Source organism: Drosophila ficusphila, unplaced genomic scaffold (genome assembly GCF_018152265.1).
Source record: "Drosophila ficusphila isolate 14025-0441.05 unplaced genomic scaffold, ASM1815226v1 contig_197, whole genome shotgun sequence".
Lineage (NCBI taxonomy): Eukaryota > Metazoa > Arthropoda > Insecta > Diptera > Drosophilidae > Drosophila > Drosophila ficusphila.
Genome location: NW_025064091.1, coordinates 7,963,406 through 7,977,481, shown reverse-complemented (window position 1 = coordinate 7,977,481; position 14,076 = coordinate 7,963,406). Strand labels below are relative to the sequence as shown.

Sequence of the window (14,076 nt, the reverse complement as noted above, 5' to 3'; positions counted from 1 at the left end):
TCGGACTATGGTATTTTCATGAAAAATACCGTTCTTTCCTGCCTATCGATGTCTTAGTTGTCGATAGTCGTTGTTTTTCATCTTGCCGCGGCTGGTCACACACTTCTGACGTTTGACTGCTGGGAGTTCCGACTTTTCGGCTAAATTAATGCAAACCAATTGATTGTCACCAGAAGTGGTTAAATTGTTGTTGCGCGCGCCGAGGATGAGCAACCACCGCCTTGCGATGAACTTGGACATGTCCGAGATAATCGAGTTCGTGCTGCCCGCGAAGAGCGAATATTCGGACGACGATGGAGGGGGCGCCGGTGGCATTGTGGACGCCAGCGAGGATGCCACCTATGTGGTGCTGGAGGGCCTGGGAAACGAATACGACGAGGAGTTCCTCATTGTCAACGAGGATGGCGGAGAGGGCGAACTGCTAGCGGACGATGAGCTGCAGGGTCTGCTCGTCGGATCCCGAGTGAGGGATACACCGATGGGCGAGCAGGGTGAACAGTATGTCGTCACTGAATTGTTGCTTAGCGAAATGGAGGAGCTGGTCGAGGAGGAGCAGGAGCACGGCGACTACGACGACCTGAGCTATACCCATCCTCCGGTGTCCGAAGAGCTAGAAGATCTCGATATGGATCCACCATCGCCGCCGTCGCCTTCTCCACCGCCAACGCAAAAAGCAGCGCCGCCACCGGCACCTCAAGCGCAGCCGGGAAGTAAAGCGAAAACAGCGTCCGCCCACCAGATCGCCATACGCAGCTTTGCGAGCCAAAACGAAGACGATGGCAGCGTCAAAGATGTGAAGCCCAGCGAAAAGATGCTAGAGGAGTTCAAGGGACCGCGTCGCTACCTGCTCTTCGACGACCTGATAGCCACTATCGTGGATTTTGACGAAGACAGCACGCCCATTGTGGAGTTCTCCATGATCAGCAACATGGTGGACGAAAAGCTGCCGGTGGAATGCGGTATTTGCCCGGATGTGATGCACAAGACGAAGCTGTCGAAGCACCAGAAGACGCATATGGTGCCGGGAACCAATCGCTATGCCTGCATCTACTGCACGGAAACTTATCGCGACTGCAAATACCTGGCAGGACATGCGCGGCGTCACATGGGCATTCGTCCGTATGTCTGCGAACTGTGCACTCTATACTTCTCCACCAAACAGGACCTGAGGGTTCACAACCAACGCCGCCACCTCGAGAAGGAACACATTTGCGAGATGTGCGGCAAGACATTCGCGCAAAACACCCAGCTAAAGAGGCATCGTGAGGCGACGCACGAAAAGAAGCGACGATTCCAGTGCCAATACTGCCAGAAGGCCTACTACAAGAACTTCTCGCTGCAGGAGCACATTCGCAACGTACACATGGGCAAGCGGAGAATGCTGAAGTGCCCGTTCTGTGGGATGCAGTGCCGCGATGCCCACAAGATGGCCCGCCACCGCAAGGAGATGCACCTGAGCCAGGGCACGTACGTGTGTCACTTGTGCCAGGAGGAGTTCACGGACATAAACTACTTCGACGCCCACAAGCGGTCCATTCAGTGTCGCAGCAATACTCGTCGATTTGTGGGCGACGGCGAGGGCAATCAGTCCGCCTCGGGATCCGTTTCGGGTGGCATGATGGACGGCCAGGAGGAAGAGGATGAGGACGACGGCTTGGGGTTGCTGGAGGAGGATTACGACGAGGACGATGGCCTGCTGGTTGAGGAGAGCCAAACGGAGGAGCCAGTGGCTGGCAACGGGCATTATATGGTCAGCGAGGGGGAGCAGCAGTTTGTCCAGATATCCGACTACGACGACCAGCGTTTGCTGGTGGAGAACGTAGCCAACGGGGGAGGAGGAAGGGGATATCGAGGAGGAGGAAGAACAGTACTATAATGCTGTCCAACATCACCGAGGGCAGCAGCAGCCGCAGCAGATCCATCACCAAGTCCATGGACAGGACTACAACGACGAGCTGATATACGAGATCACCTTGAAGACTGAGGATAATTGAGTGCCGCCCCCGTGCACAAAAGTGTAAATAGGAACCAATTAAATAATATCAAGCAAACTACATTTTATTCTTATGCCTTTTTGAATATGTTCCCCAATTTCTTGGTCGAATGCAACTCGGTGCTCCCAAAATTCGCAGGGCTGTATTTTCTAGGGCATCAAGTTGAAAGTCTAAAATGCAACTCCGGGGTCAAAACACTTGTACGTGGTTCTTGGCGGAACGGGTCAAAGGGTCATTGTGGTGTTGGAAATATTCCACTCGTTTTGCTATTTGCAAGGCCTCGCTGACGTCAGCATAGGTTCTATGGAAGGCGAAAGCGAGAGGGAAGTAGTTTTTACTCCAGCTCGATATCGATAACGATCGCCTAAAGTATATTGGAGCTGTGTTCATGCTAAAAATATTTGATTTTAGAAGAGCTTGTCTATTTGAACAATAATGAATATTGCAAAATATAAATATAAAACTAAAAATTACGTTTTCGCTTTCCTGAAAAATTGATTTACTGCAAAACTTTTTTTACAATTAAGAGTATACATATATTTTATTTAGCTACTTTTAGTTATTTTCTCATCACTGGCTAGCAACACTGATAGAACACCATTAACAACAAACAGAAGTAAACAAATAAAAATGTTGATTTTTACCGGAAAAAAGGCGATGGCAACGAAACCAAGGGAACCCCTGATCCTTCGATCAAACTTTCAAAGTCACACAACAAACCACCTTGAGTCAAGGTTCATTTTCTCATATGAAATATCCCGCATAAAGCAATTCAAGTCCAGATCTAGATCTTGGACATATATATATTTTAAACTATGGACGAAAACGAGGATGATCTGGAGGAGCACCAGGAGCAGGATCTGCTCAGCGACGGCAGCGTCGAGGAGGAGGAGGCCGAGGTGGAGCCGGATGTTGGTCCGGTCGACAGTTGGGAGTCCTTCAACGATCGAATCGATGGCATGATCTACAACGAGCACTGCGACAAGACGGTGAAAAAGTTGGACGAACGCCGGCTGGCGATACTCAACCGGGTGCGTCAGCAGTTCCGCGATGCACCGAAAGGAGTCGCGGAGCGTTGTCAGGCCCAGAAATCGCCCATCGACCAGCAGCTGGAGTTGTCCAGCGAGCGTTTGAACGAACTGGTCCGCTTTGGCAACGAACTGGTGACCAATGTCCGGGTGGCCAACGAAAGGCGAGAGCTGAATCGCCGCCTGTTCGAGGCCACGCAGAAGAATCAGGTGCAAGTCAAGTTGCAGCGTGAGAGCGTGGAAACAATGGCCCGTTTCGAGAATATCAAGGCACGCTGGACCGAACTGGAAGAGACCAACGAACCGATGCTCCTCTGGGACCAAATCGAAGAGCAGAAGAAGCGGATTGCCGAGATTATGGCCCGCAAGGATGAGATGATAGCCGCCTGCCAACAGGAGGTTGATCGCATGAATGCCAAGTACGAGTTCGATCGGGAAAGGCAGGCGCAGGATCTTTGTTGCCTGGTGGAGCGGGTGGATCACCAGGTGGAGACCCTAAAGGAGGCCTACAAGGAGCACCTGCAAATGCTGCGAACGACCATCGAGGAGGAGCGCCAGATCTTTGCCGTGAATGCGGTGGAGAAGTGGCGCACCTTCTTCGATGCCATGAACGCCAACTTCGACGAAAAAGCCAATCTGGTGAGGACTCGGGAGCAGTTCTACGCGCGCCAAACACAGCAGATCAACGAGTCACAGGAGGAGCTGACCAAGAGCACCCGAATTCGGCTGGAGAAGGAGTGCGAACGGCTGGAGCTCGAGCTGCGTCGCACGCGCGACAATGTGCTGATGAACTCCGAAAAGTTGGACTACAACTATCAGGTTCTGCAAAAGCGCAACGAGGAGAATGTGATCATTAACAACCAGCAGAAGCGGCGAGTGGCTCGCTTGCACGAGGCCATCGGACGCACGCGTCGCGGCCTGAAGAATCTCTATCTCACTGGAAAGCGGAACATAGCGCGTCTCTCGTCGGACATTTACAAGCTGCACGCCAACATCAACGACATGGAGTCGAAGGCCCACCAGGCGCGGCTCAACAACCGAGAGAAGTTCGACCGCATCTGGGAGATCAACTACAAGGAGCTCAATCTACTGGTGGATCGGGTGTACCAAATCGATCGCATAATCCACGATCAGCAGCTGGCCATGCCGTGGTCCAGTCCGGTGCCGCCGATTCCGAACATCAACAAGGCGAAGAAGAAGCGGAACAACATACTGGAGAAGTTCGACATGCGCATCGGCCGGGTTCCCAAGAACCGGGTGATGCCCAAGTCGGCGATTAAACACCGGCCGGATATCAAGGATTTGCCACCGGAATCGCTCCGACTGATGCGCAATCTCATCCGTAAGCTGTCCGATCGCGGGGGCTTCCTCATCGAGGAGCGACTGCTGAAGATCCTGGAGCCGTATTCCGAGGAGGACAAGTGCCTGGTGCGCATCGACAACATCTTTGCGGCGTTGCGCATCCGCCATTTGCGCGATGTAAAGGAGCTGACCAAGGTGTTCATGCCGTACACCTACTGTCCCAACTGCCAGCCGCAGGGATTGAGTCCGCGCAAGTGTGCCGAGGTCTTCATGAAGGACCAGAAACCGAATCGACTGCAAACCCAGTCAACAACGCCTCAGGAACAAGCGGACCATCGAGAATCGACGGGCGAAGCCTTTCTAACCAAAGGCGAGGAGGCCGCCAAAAGATGTCACAACCACTACTTGGTCATGGAACCAGCTCTGTGCCTGCATGCCATGAATCTGTTTACCTCGAAGATGCACAAACAGATGTACGAGCACGAACCGGGAAGCATTCTGAATGCGGTCAATCTCATTCAGATCACGGACTCGGAGATCCGAGACTTTTGGCGCCAGTTCTCCGCCTGTTTTCCCGCCTCAAAGTGCAAGCTGTGGAAGACTCTCGAACATGGCCTGAACCACTATGTGGAGGTGCTCAAGATGCGGGTGCAGTACGATGCGGAGGTCGTCTTCCTGCGGCGCCAGAACGAGGAGTTGCGTCACTTGCTCCAGAAGTTTACCGTCTAGCTCGGAATTTTACAGAGCTCTGGGCCATGCTGCCGAATATCAAATCCCACTTAAAATCCCAATCAATTATTGTTCAATTTCGTCAAAACATGATAAATTACAATTGTGCCTAGTCTTGCTCTTTGACATCGAATCATTGAATTAGTTCAGAGGCATGGGGTTAAGCAAAAGCAATGTTTTCATTTGTTTATAATTATTTGTTTTAAGGTTGAATCCTTCTATAAAAGACAAAACTTTGGAGAATTGCTTGTATTGCCCCCCACAAAGAAATGTTTGGCTAAGACTACATATGTCTTCTTCTGTCTCGTTCTAATCTAAGGTTATATTTCCAAATCTTTGATTAAATCGTATACTTTTAAAAACTGAGAAAGTGGAACACATTTAAAAATATATAGCGCTCCCAAATTTTGAAGGCTTTGTTTGTTGTTATAAATTTGAGCTTAGGAAACCACTTTGCGAGTATATGTATCTATAATCTGTAGTAGTAGTAGGTAAGGAAATTAAGTCCTTGGCGCATTTATAAAATAAGAGGCTCACAAATAGTGCCAGTGAACACTGAAAATCCCTTTAAAAATAACGTAACATAACCGCCCATGTACTCCGTCCCCCAAATGGACGATCGCGAATGCTTGATTTGCTTTTAATTTCATTTTGAACTTTGAAGCCGTGGGAACTGGCCAACGATAGATGATCTCTCGGCGGGGACTACCTTCGCTCCGAGCTGAATCAAGTTTTGCCAATAGCTGTCACCGCTCTTCGGGGAAACCAACTATTAGCGCTGTTCCACAGAGTCTTATCAGGGAAACCCGATAAAGTTGGGCCGCAGAAAAAACCGTGTGTGTGTATATAGAGTAGTCGGGGATCGTCCAATTGGCTCAAAGTGCGCACCGGCAGCGTTTAAAGTGCAGACCTGGCTAATCACTCATTTATAGGCAAAACTTTATAGACGACATTTCGATAAAATAAAGTACGAGTGACATGATTCCATGGCCAACAACTGCGGCCTGCAGCAATAAACTACACAACTAAACACGCCGCAATCTTATCGACATTTACTCGACTCCGTTGCCAATGTTATATTTTATGTGCCGTGACAGCGGAAGTCTTCGACGGCAGTTGGCAAAACAGCAGCACTCCAAACGGAAGCAAAACACTTCAACATGCCATCCAAAGATCTCTTATCCGTATCGGGAAGCTTCGCGGAGGAAGATCAGAGCAACTACGGCGTTTGCCTCGAGGATTTGCAGTTGTTTGCCCAACTGGAGGATATTTCCCGCGAAAGAGTGCCAATGGAAATGGAGTTGCTCAACAAGGGTCCCGAATTCGATCTTCTCGATCTGGTGAATGGAGTAAGTTTAAGTGATATTTGTACAGTCATGAAACGAATATATTTTGTTATTTTGTAGGCTCTTCATCAGCGGAACACGACGAATCAAAAAACTGTGGATAAGCCCAAGCGGGCACCATCCGCTAAAAGAAGCCAAGGATCGGGAAAGGATCACAGCTGCGATGTGTGCGGCAGACGCTTCTCGGAGGCCTACAATCTGCGCATCCACAAGATGACGCACACGGACGAGAAGCCGCACGTTTGCGAGGATTGCGGCAAGGGTTTCCGGCAGTTGAACAAGCTCCGCATCCATGCAGTGACCCACACGGCGGATCGACCACACAAGTGTGATATTTGCGGCAAGGGATTCCGGTATGCCAACTACCTGTCGGTGCACCGAAGACTCCACACCGGCGAGAAGCCGTATCCTTGTTTGGTCAAGGGCTGCCAACTCGCCTTTCACTCCATTCACGCCCGTCGCATTCACACAAAGCTCCGGCATCCGGCGCAAACGGATCCCGATCCCGAGAGTCCGCTGGAGGAGCAGAGCCAACAGGCGACATCCGTGCTCAGCTTTACTTGTCCTGTTTGCGGCAGAGTTCTCACGGATCAGTGCTACCTGAGTATCCACCTGAAGCGGCACTACAACCAACGAGATTTCGCCTGTCCGCAGCCGCAATGTGGCAAGCGATTCTTTAGTGCCTCGGAGCTAAAGCACCACCAGATCTCCCACTCACAACTGCGTCCCTTCGCCTGTCCACTGTGCCCGGCACGATTCCTGCGAAAATCCAATCACAAACAGCATCTCAAGGTGCACAAACGCTGATGGGAGAGTTGTCAACGTAGATGGTGAAGCATATTATTTCTTGGTTCAAACCAAGAAACCCTCTAAAAGAGAGGCTTTAGCATTTGGCTAACACATAAGAAGTCTAAGCTAAAAAGTACACTTAAATAAACATAATATAGAGAATAACTAACAAGCTATTGGATATGCACTTGAAAAATACTCACGATTCAACCGATTGATCGCAAATGCAAGCCTTTCCCCTATTTACTGAAATCCGCAATCCACAATCCACAATCCACAAAATCCGAGTTGCGCCCCACCCAAGCTCAACTCAAGCCAATACGCTTTGGGTTTGTCTTTATCTGCATGCTTGCATATTAGATAATATGTATATATTTGTATTTATACTTTATAAAGTTACGGGTACGGGTTGCTGGTTCTGTGGTTGTGTTCTCCTCGCACGATCCTGTCGATCGGAGGACAGAGGACTGTCGACTGTTGCTGCCATGTTTTCGCCTTCTTTGCTTTGTTTCGTTAGGCATAACTTAAAGATTACATTACATTATTAGCGGTTTTAAGCCGGAAATACAAACAAAATGAAAAATAGAATCAAACAATTGATTAATTCTAAACCAAGGCGGCGGTTTAAAACCGTGATCAGAGCCAATTAACAAAACAAAATCTCGTTCGCGGTCGTTTATTCGATTGATTGCCAATCAGGATTAGGTGTCTTCACACAAAAACTACGTGAGAAACTTAAAAGCAACAAAGGGGAAAAACAATAGTCAAAACTTAAATTACAGTTACGCCGTAGCGGTACAGTTATTTTTGGTTGTAACAGCGAAGCGAAGGAAAAAAAAAATACATCTGGAGTAAAAACAAATTGAACTCGAACTCAAACTGGGCTGGGGCTCTTTAAATGTCAAGATAAGCTAGCGAATTTTGTTACATATATAGACTTAAGATCTAGACCCAAGAAAAACGCGCACTTGCCAAGCAAAATCCGATCAGCGCCGGCAAACCATATTGCATATTGACTCAAAAACAAACGCTTGAGGCTGAGGCTGATAAAGAAGTAAGAATCTCTCATTTGGTATACAATAAATGCAGTTTTGAACAAACGAAATGGGACCTTTGATGGGTCTGACTTGGTTTGCGGCACACAAATTTTGTTGGGCAAGTGCTTTACATACAGATATATGATCGCATTTTATGGATATTACGACTAACAAGAGCTGCATAATTTGCTGACTTCGTTTTTGAGAGTTGACGAATTTGTAACACACACGTACTAAGCGAAAAATCGAAACGTTTAACAACCATCATAAAACGGATATATGTAGCTATAATCCCATTCTCGATCAAGTGGAGGTCCTGCGTGAACAATTTCATTCTTTTGGTCTTATGTACATTTGCAATGTATGGTAGAGTGTGTGTGTGTGTGTGTCTGTGTGTGTAAGCTTCAAGCTTGATAAATCCCAGTTCCTGTTTTGCTGATCCTTTTCTCTTTTTTGTTTGTTGCTGTTCCAAATCACCGATATACATAATTGTTTTGCTTCTTTCACAAAGAATTTTGACTCTCTATCGCGCTTCAAGCGCTTCCAATTTTCAACTCTACTCACACAGATTGGGGGCATCTTTTGGTTTTGTGTGGTCCTGGTCGGTTCCATTTCGGTTATTTCCTCGTTTTGTTTGTGTGTAAAATGATTTAAAAAAAATTGCTGCCTCTTATCGAAAACTGTAACTATCCACGTTTCCACCTACACAATATATAGTCCTAAACTTGTAACGCCAAATACATGCTCTCTGTTTCATATATGCTTGTAAAGATATATACCCCACATGTAAGTGTGTGCTCTTTGTATATAGATATATCTGTTATCTGTATCTGTTTCTGGTTTTGCATCTACCACTTGTTTTCAAGTATTTACTCGTATATAATTTGCCTGAACTTATTTCATATGTGCTCTCAGAATTTTTCTTGGTTTTCGCTTTTTGAAACCAATTCCGATTCTCATTTTGCTTTCCCATCGACATTTCTGACAAGTAACCCTGCAGAATTGTGCAAGTTCATAAACAGTTTTCAAGTAAATGTTTGGTTTTTTGGTATTTTGTTTTAGAATCAGTGTAGCGCTTCCTTGATTTAAATTTGTACACTTTTTGGCGTTTCCTTTTCCTAGAGCTAGTCAAAAAAAAAAGTGCATTATACCCTTGCAAAAGGTATTACAAATTGTATTGCCTATGAGATTGGCGAATTTAAATGAAAATCAAAGGAAAGCTGCTTCATTTTCCAATTCTTCTAGAAATTACGGAATACAACTCAATTTTAAATCGTGTTTCACTCAAACCCACTTGCACATTTGATTGAAAAACGTTACTAAAGTAAGTTGACAGCCGTAAGTTCTCGAGGATCAGTTCTGCAGTGTTACTTGTCAGTCTTCCGGGCATCTGGTCAGCTTCGAATGAGCCTTTAACTGGGAGGGGAGGGGGGGATATGGGGGTAAAATTGAAAACCGGAACCGGGTGCTGCGCTTAGGACATGGAGCTGCACGGCAGCCGCGGCGAGCCCATCTGCGTGAGCACTCGGTCCAGCCACTGGAGCGGTCCGTTCAGATGCAGTTCGATCCAGCAGGGCGTCGAGGTGACCGTCTGGCGGCGATACTCGGCGCCCCAGCCCTTCACGAACGACATGCGGATGGTGCACATGCGCGTCAACTGGTAAACGGCCTCGAATCCCTGCGACACGGACTGCGAGAGCAGGGCGGCGAACTCCTGGTTGTTGAAGATCTTCAGATTGCAGCCGGGCGGGATCTTGCAAACGGTGGCCGGATGCCAGCCGTAGCGCTGATTGCAATTCGGGCTCTGAACAAAGATGGACGAATCGCTCAGGCACTCGGCGAACACCTCGCCGCCAATATAGTACAGCCGCACGCCCTTGCCAATGTGACGGCGCGTCTGCTCGACGACCTCGTTGCGATTCACATTGGAGAGCAGGCCGAGGCAGAAGCGCTCCGAGTTGGAGGGATCGGTGAACCCGTCCACCGTGATCGAGGGCTGCGAGGCGTGGAAGGTCTCGCCGACGCGCGTGTTCAGCTCGTAGTAGGAGATGGAGCACCAGAAGGTCGGCTCGTGGTACATCACCGGTGCTGCATCGGCGGGCGGCGTGAGGCGCGACATGTTCATGTTGTCATTGGGATCGATCGGATCGCCATCCTCGCTCATGTAGCCCGGTGGCGGGGTGCCGGTGTTGGGAATGCTGCTGCCCACACTGAGCACACTCGACTGTGAGTCCATGTTCTGGCCGAAGGACAGCTGCTGCTGTTGCTGCTGATAGGCGGAGGCGGACGAGGACGACGTGGTCGACGAGGAGGAGGCGGAGGAGGAGGAGGCACCACCGCCACCAACGTTTCCAACGGCGGCAATGGCTGGCGTCGAACTGGTCGACGATGATACGGAAACGGGCCCTGCACCGCCCAATTCCATGTACTGCGGCGGACTCAACGAGGCGCTGCGAATTATCGCCGCATTGTAGTCGGTGTTGTTGGGTATCTGGTGAGTGTGGTTGTCCAGCGGGTAGTCGACAATCGAGTCCGGCGGCGTGGGCAGCGACTTGGGCACCAGGATGGACAGCTCGATCTTCTTGTAGTGATACGGATTAATGCAGATCTCCTCCTTGCGCAAGTGGAAGGCGTATTCGCAGTGGTCGAGGGGCTTCAGTTCATTCTGCGACTGGAGATCCGGCCAGCGCCAGAGGCGACAGTAGATTACGTGCGGCAGACCCTTGCGCAAGTGCTCGCCGGCGGGAGCTGGCTTGCTGCGCGGCACCGTAACGCACCGCGACTGGCAGTTCTGCGTGGAGATCGCGCGCTCAAGCTCCTCCAGCTGCGAGTTCTTCTTGATCTTCTTCACCAGGTTCTTGACAGCCTTCTCCGACCACTTGCCCTCGACGCTGTTGTCCTCGTTGCCCTTTTTGAGTGCTAACAAACGCTTGACCACCTGCGGGGTGAATGGCAACATCTCAGGGACTCGAGGGGAGTTTGGGTCCTAGGTGGTCCGCTGGCGTCCACTTGCTCTCCTCGTTCCCGTGGAATACAGTGGAATTGTCGGGCGAGTATCTCCTGTTCTGGGTTTCCAACACTGGAACTTGAGTGTGTGTGTTTTGATTTTTGTTATTTTATTTTTTGTTTTTTGTTGATCTGGAATAGTGGAATAAGTTTAGTTGTGCGTGCTCTAGCAATTAAAACCTGATAATTGGCCTGGATGTGTGTGTGCGGCTGGATCTGATAAAAACCCGACCCTGATGACGATGTTTTGTGATAATTACTCGAGCAGCGTGTAATCTATTAATTCTTTGCCTTTAAATACCCTTTTGTTTCCAAATTCTAGTTAGATTTTAAACTTTCTCAATTGGAATCACAAATAACAAGCACAATCTTTTAATGCAATCGTCTGAGTGGGTTGCTATTGTTTCTATTGTTGTTGTCCCCAACAAGGTCAAATGTCTGCGCTTGCAGACGCTTTTTTGTTGAGTTACAGCAGCCACAGAAATACAAAAAAAAAAAAAACAAAAAACAAAACTAGAATACATATATGTACGCCTAATCTGTGGGCAGTTTGGAATTTTCCATCTTATCGAAGGCGGGGCAATAAATTACCGAAAATAACAAAAAACCACGAGCGTAGCAAGCGGGAGGAAGGGGCTTCTTTCAAAGAAAAATAAATAATAAAATGTGCATGAAACGAAAATTGCACACAAAAAACACAAGGCACTCTGCCGCTTTGCAATGTATCCATGTATCCACCGCACACACATATAGATATATATATTACCTGTAACGGTACCGGCAACTCGAGCTCCTCTAATGCTCCTGCTCTTGCTCCTTTGACTGCTATATGGCTATCTGATGGCAATATATCTCCCTCTCACTCGCACACACACTGCTTCCAGATCCAGATGCACGGGAACGGGAACGGTAACCAAACGGCACCGGAACCGGGCGCACACATCCAGGCAAAAAGGGGGGTGGGTGGCGGTGGCGGTCTGGTCTGGAAAGGGGGGCGTGTGTGTGTGGTGGCCACCGCTTTTTTCCTTCTTTTTTGAGATTTCTGTGTGTATATATCTTGTGTGCGCGCCAGAAAGTGATAGCAATACGCACACGCACACTAATGCACAGACACCACACACCGACACACACAGTCACACACACACTCGAGCACAACAAGAACAGAGAATTTATGATTAAAATCCAGTTCCTTGGCTGATCCTTTACACTTTCTTGGCTTTTGTATTGTACTTTACTTCGTAGCCTTTATTTACTGGTTAAAAATTGTGTTTTATTGAACTAATTTGATTTTTTGCGTTTCGCGATTGCTATTCTACGAGCAAATATGCAGTGTGACCAACGGGTAGAGGTGGAACTCTTATCGATGTTTTATCGATACTATCGACAACATCACGTCAATCTGGCGGGAGATTTTAGAAGTCGGGGGTGTGTAACGCGACTAGGGTTTTGATCTTGGATATAAATGGTGTAGAACCTGACTAGAATCTGTGGCGCCAAAACTTAATAATTTGTATTAAAATTTACTTGATTTATTATTTTCGTACATATCGAACAACAACAAAAGTTGACCATGCCTTTTAACTTTTTGGGTTTATTGTTTCACTTTTCGGTAATTGTCAATTAAAGTATGCCAATCAGGTGCGCGAGACGCGCCAGGACTTTTTGCAGAGCCTGCTTGACGAGCTCGTCTGGTGAGGGAGTATCGAAGCGGAACCTCTTGACTTGAACGCCGTAATCCTCGCGTTGGCACATCCTCAGATGCTGTCGTTCCAGCCGCGAGACTGAGTACTCCAATTGGGGTTTCCTCGGCTCGGGGTAGCCCACCACTGCGTCGAGCATTTGGCCAATCGGCCCGGGATGCTCTGGGAAATCGGTATTGGCGGGTGTTTGGTCATCTGGTTGATCCTCCTCCTCGTGCAGTGACCTTCGGCTGGCCAGGAGTCCTCCCGTGGGAATGCTCTTCCTTCCCCGATCGCAGGCAATGAAGGGTATTTCAAAGTTCTCCTGGTTCGTCTGTTGGCGCGACTTGCTCGCCGATTCCTTGGGCGGCGCATTCTTATTCGCCGCAATTATGGTCGAAGAGAGGTCAATGAGTGGTGAAGGTGCTTCTGCTGCCGCTGGCCTTGTGGTGGCTCCATCGCCACCGTCGTCTCGTATATGCAGCCGATCTACACCGCGCTCTAATCTAGATAACAGGGGTATATTCAGGGGCTCCGCGGGCGTGGAACCCAGTTGGGGTATCACAAAGCCTGATGATTGCACCTTGTTTTCGCTCTCGGATTTCTGGCGTCGCCTCAGCTGAATCTCGTTGAGAAGCATCTGGTTGTGGGCCTCGGCGGCTTGACGAGACTTCTGCTGGGCAGCTGAATCCGTGGACGGCTGCAACTGCAGTTGTGGAATTTTCAGCTGCGGAATCACGAATCTGGGCGTCGTTTGAGGGGGCGTGCCACCTGTACTGCTTAATTTGGACGAATCGCTGGCGGTGGGCAGGCCGTATTCGGCCTGAATCGCCTGGAAAAGGGTCTTCGTTGTATTGTTCGCCATTTTCAAGGCCCAAACTCAAGAGGATGATGACGAAATTTTGAATTTTTGGTTTAGGTTTCTTGTTTGTTATTGTTTTCCTCGGACGCGCTTGTAAGTGTGTGTGGGTAGGGGGTGACGTTTGTTTTGCAGGGTTGCCACATGTCTGGCTGATCCTATTGGCTATAAATGATTAGATAGGCAAATTTTGTAACAATTTTATAACCATTTTTTCTCCAAATACTTTTATCAATCCATTATACACTTAGACTATTTTTGGGCTGAGCTGAGTTTGCTTAACAAAAATTCAATCCACGCGAGAGCT

At 48.6% G+C, this 14,076-nt stretch overlaps 5 protein-coding genes across 5 annotated transcripts; 3 read left to right on the top strand and 2 right to left on the bottom strand.

Annotated features, from left to right (window-relative positions):
* Positions 1-89: 89 nt before the first annotated feature.
* Positions 90-2,061, top strand: LOC108097997 (zinc finger and SCAN domain-containing protein 21). The gene is given in 2 exon segments (XM_017200634.2): positions 90-1,839; positions 1,841-2,061. Coding segments are annotated over 2 exon segments (1,788 nt in total). The 5' UTR covers positions 90-205; the 3' UTR covers positions 1,995-2,061.
* Positions 2,062-2,566: 505 nt separating this feature from the next.
* On the top strand, positions 2,567-5,179 carry LOC108097996 (dynein regulatory complex protein 1 homolog). The gene has a single exon (XM_017200633.2). It carries the CDS (start codon positions 2,810-2,812, stop codon positions 5,051-5,053), a length of 2,244 nt encoding a protein of 747 aa, XP_017056122.1. The 5' UTR covers positions 2,567-2,809; the 3' UTR covers positions 5,054-5,179.
* Positions 5,180-5,272: 93 nt separating this feature from the next.
* Positions 5,273-7,441, top strand: LOC108097999 (zinc finger protein 239). Its single transcript, XM_017200636.1, has 2 exons — positions 5,273-6,402; positions 6,460-7,441. The coding sequence occupies exons 1-2, from the start codon at positions 6,214-6,216 to the stop codon at positions 7,204-7,206; spliced, it is 936 nt and encodes a 311-aa protein (XP_017056125.1). The 5' UTR covers positions 5,273-6,213; the 3' UTR covers positions 7,207-7,441.
* Positions 7,442-7,848: 407 nt separating this feature from the next.
* Positions 7,849-12,574, bottom strand: LOC108097998 (mothers against decapentaplegic homolog 3). The gene is made up of 2 exons (XM_017200635.2): positions 11,998-12,574; positions 7,849-11,363 (listed from the first exon to the last, which is right to left on the bottom strand). The coding sequence occupies exon 2, from the start codon at positions 11,182-11,184 to the stop codon at positions 9,700-9,702; it is 1,485 nt and encodes a 494-aa protein (XP_017056124.1). The 5' UTR covers positions 11,185-11,363; positions 11,998-12,574; the 3' UTR covers positions 7,849-9,699.
* Positions 12,575-12,802: 228 nt separating this feature from the next.
* On the bottom strand, positions 12,803-14,065 carry LOC108097888. Its single transcript, XM_017200427.2, is given in 2 exon segments — positions 12,803-12,892; positions 12,894-14,065. Coding segments are annotated over 2 exon segments (909 nt in total). The 5' UTR covers positions 13,776-14,065; the 3' UTR covers positions 12,803-12,865.
* Between the last annotated feature and the right edge of the window lie 11 nt (positions 14,066-14,076).

What these genes read in the sequence shown, in the direction of transcription:
- LOC108097999 (XM_017200636.1), top strand. Translation starts at nt 6,214, where the DNA reads ATGCCATCCAAAGATCTCTTATCCGTATCGGGAAGCTTCGCGGAGGAA. An exon ending in TTCTCGATCTGGTGAATGGA is followed by an intron (nt 6,403 to 6,459) that starts GTAAGTTTAAGT and finishes GTTATTTTGTAG; the next exon opens with GCTCTTCATCAGCGGAACAC.
- LOC108097998 (XM_017200635.2), bottom strand. Translation starts at nt 11,184, where the DNA reads ATGTTGCCATTCACCCCGCAGGTGGTCAAGCGTTTGTTAGCACTCAAA.
- LOC108097996 (XM_017200633.2), top strand. Translation starts at nt 2,810, where the DNA reads ATGGACGAAAACGAGGATGATCTGGAGGAGCACCAGGAGCAGGATCTG.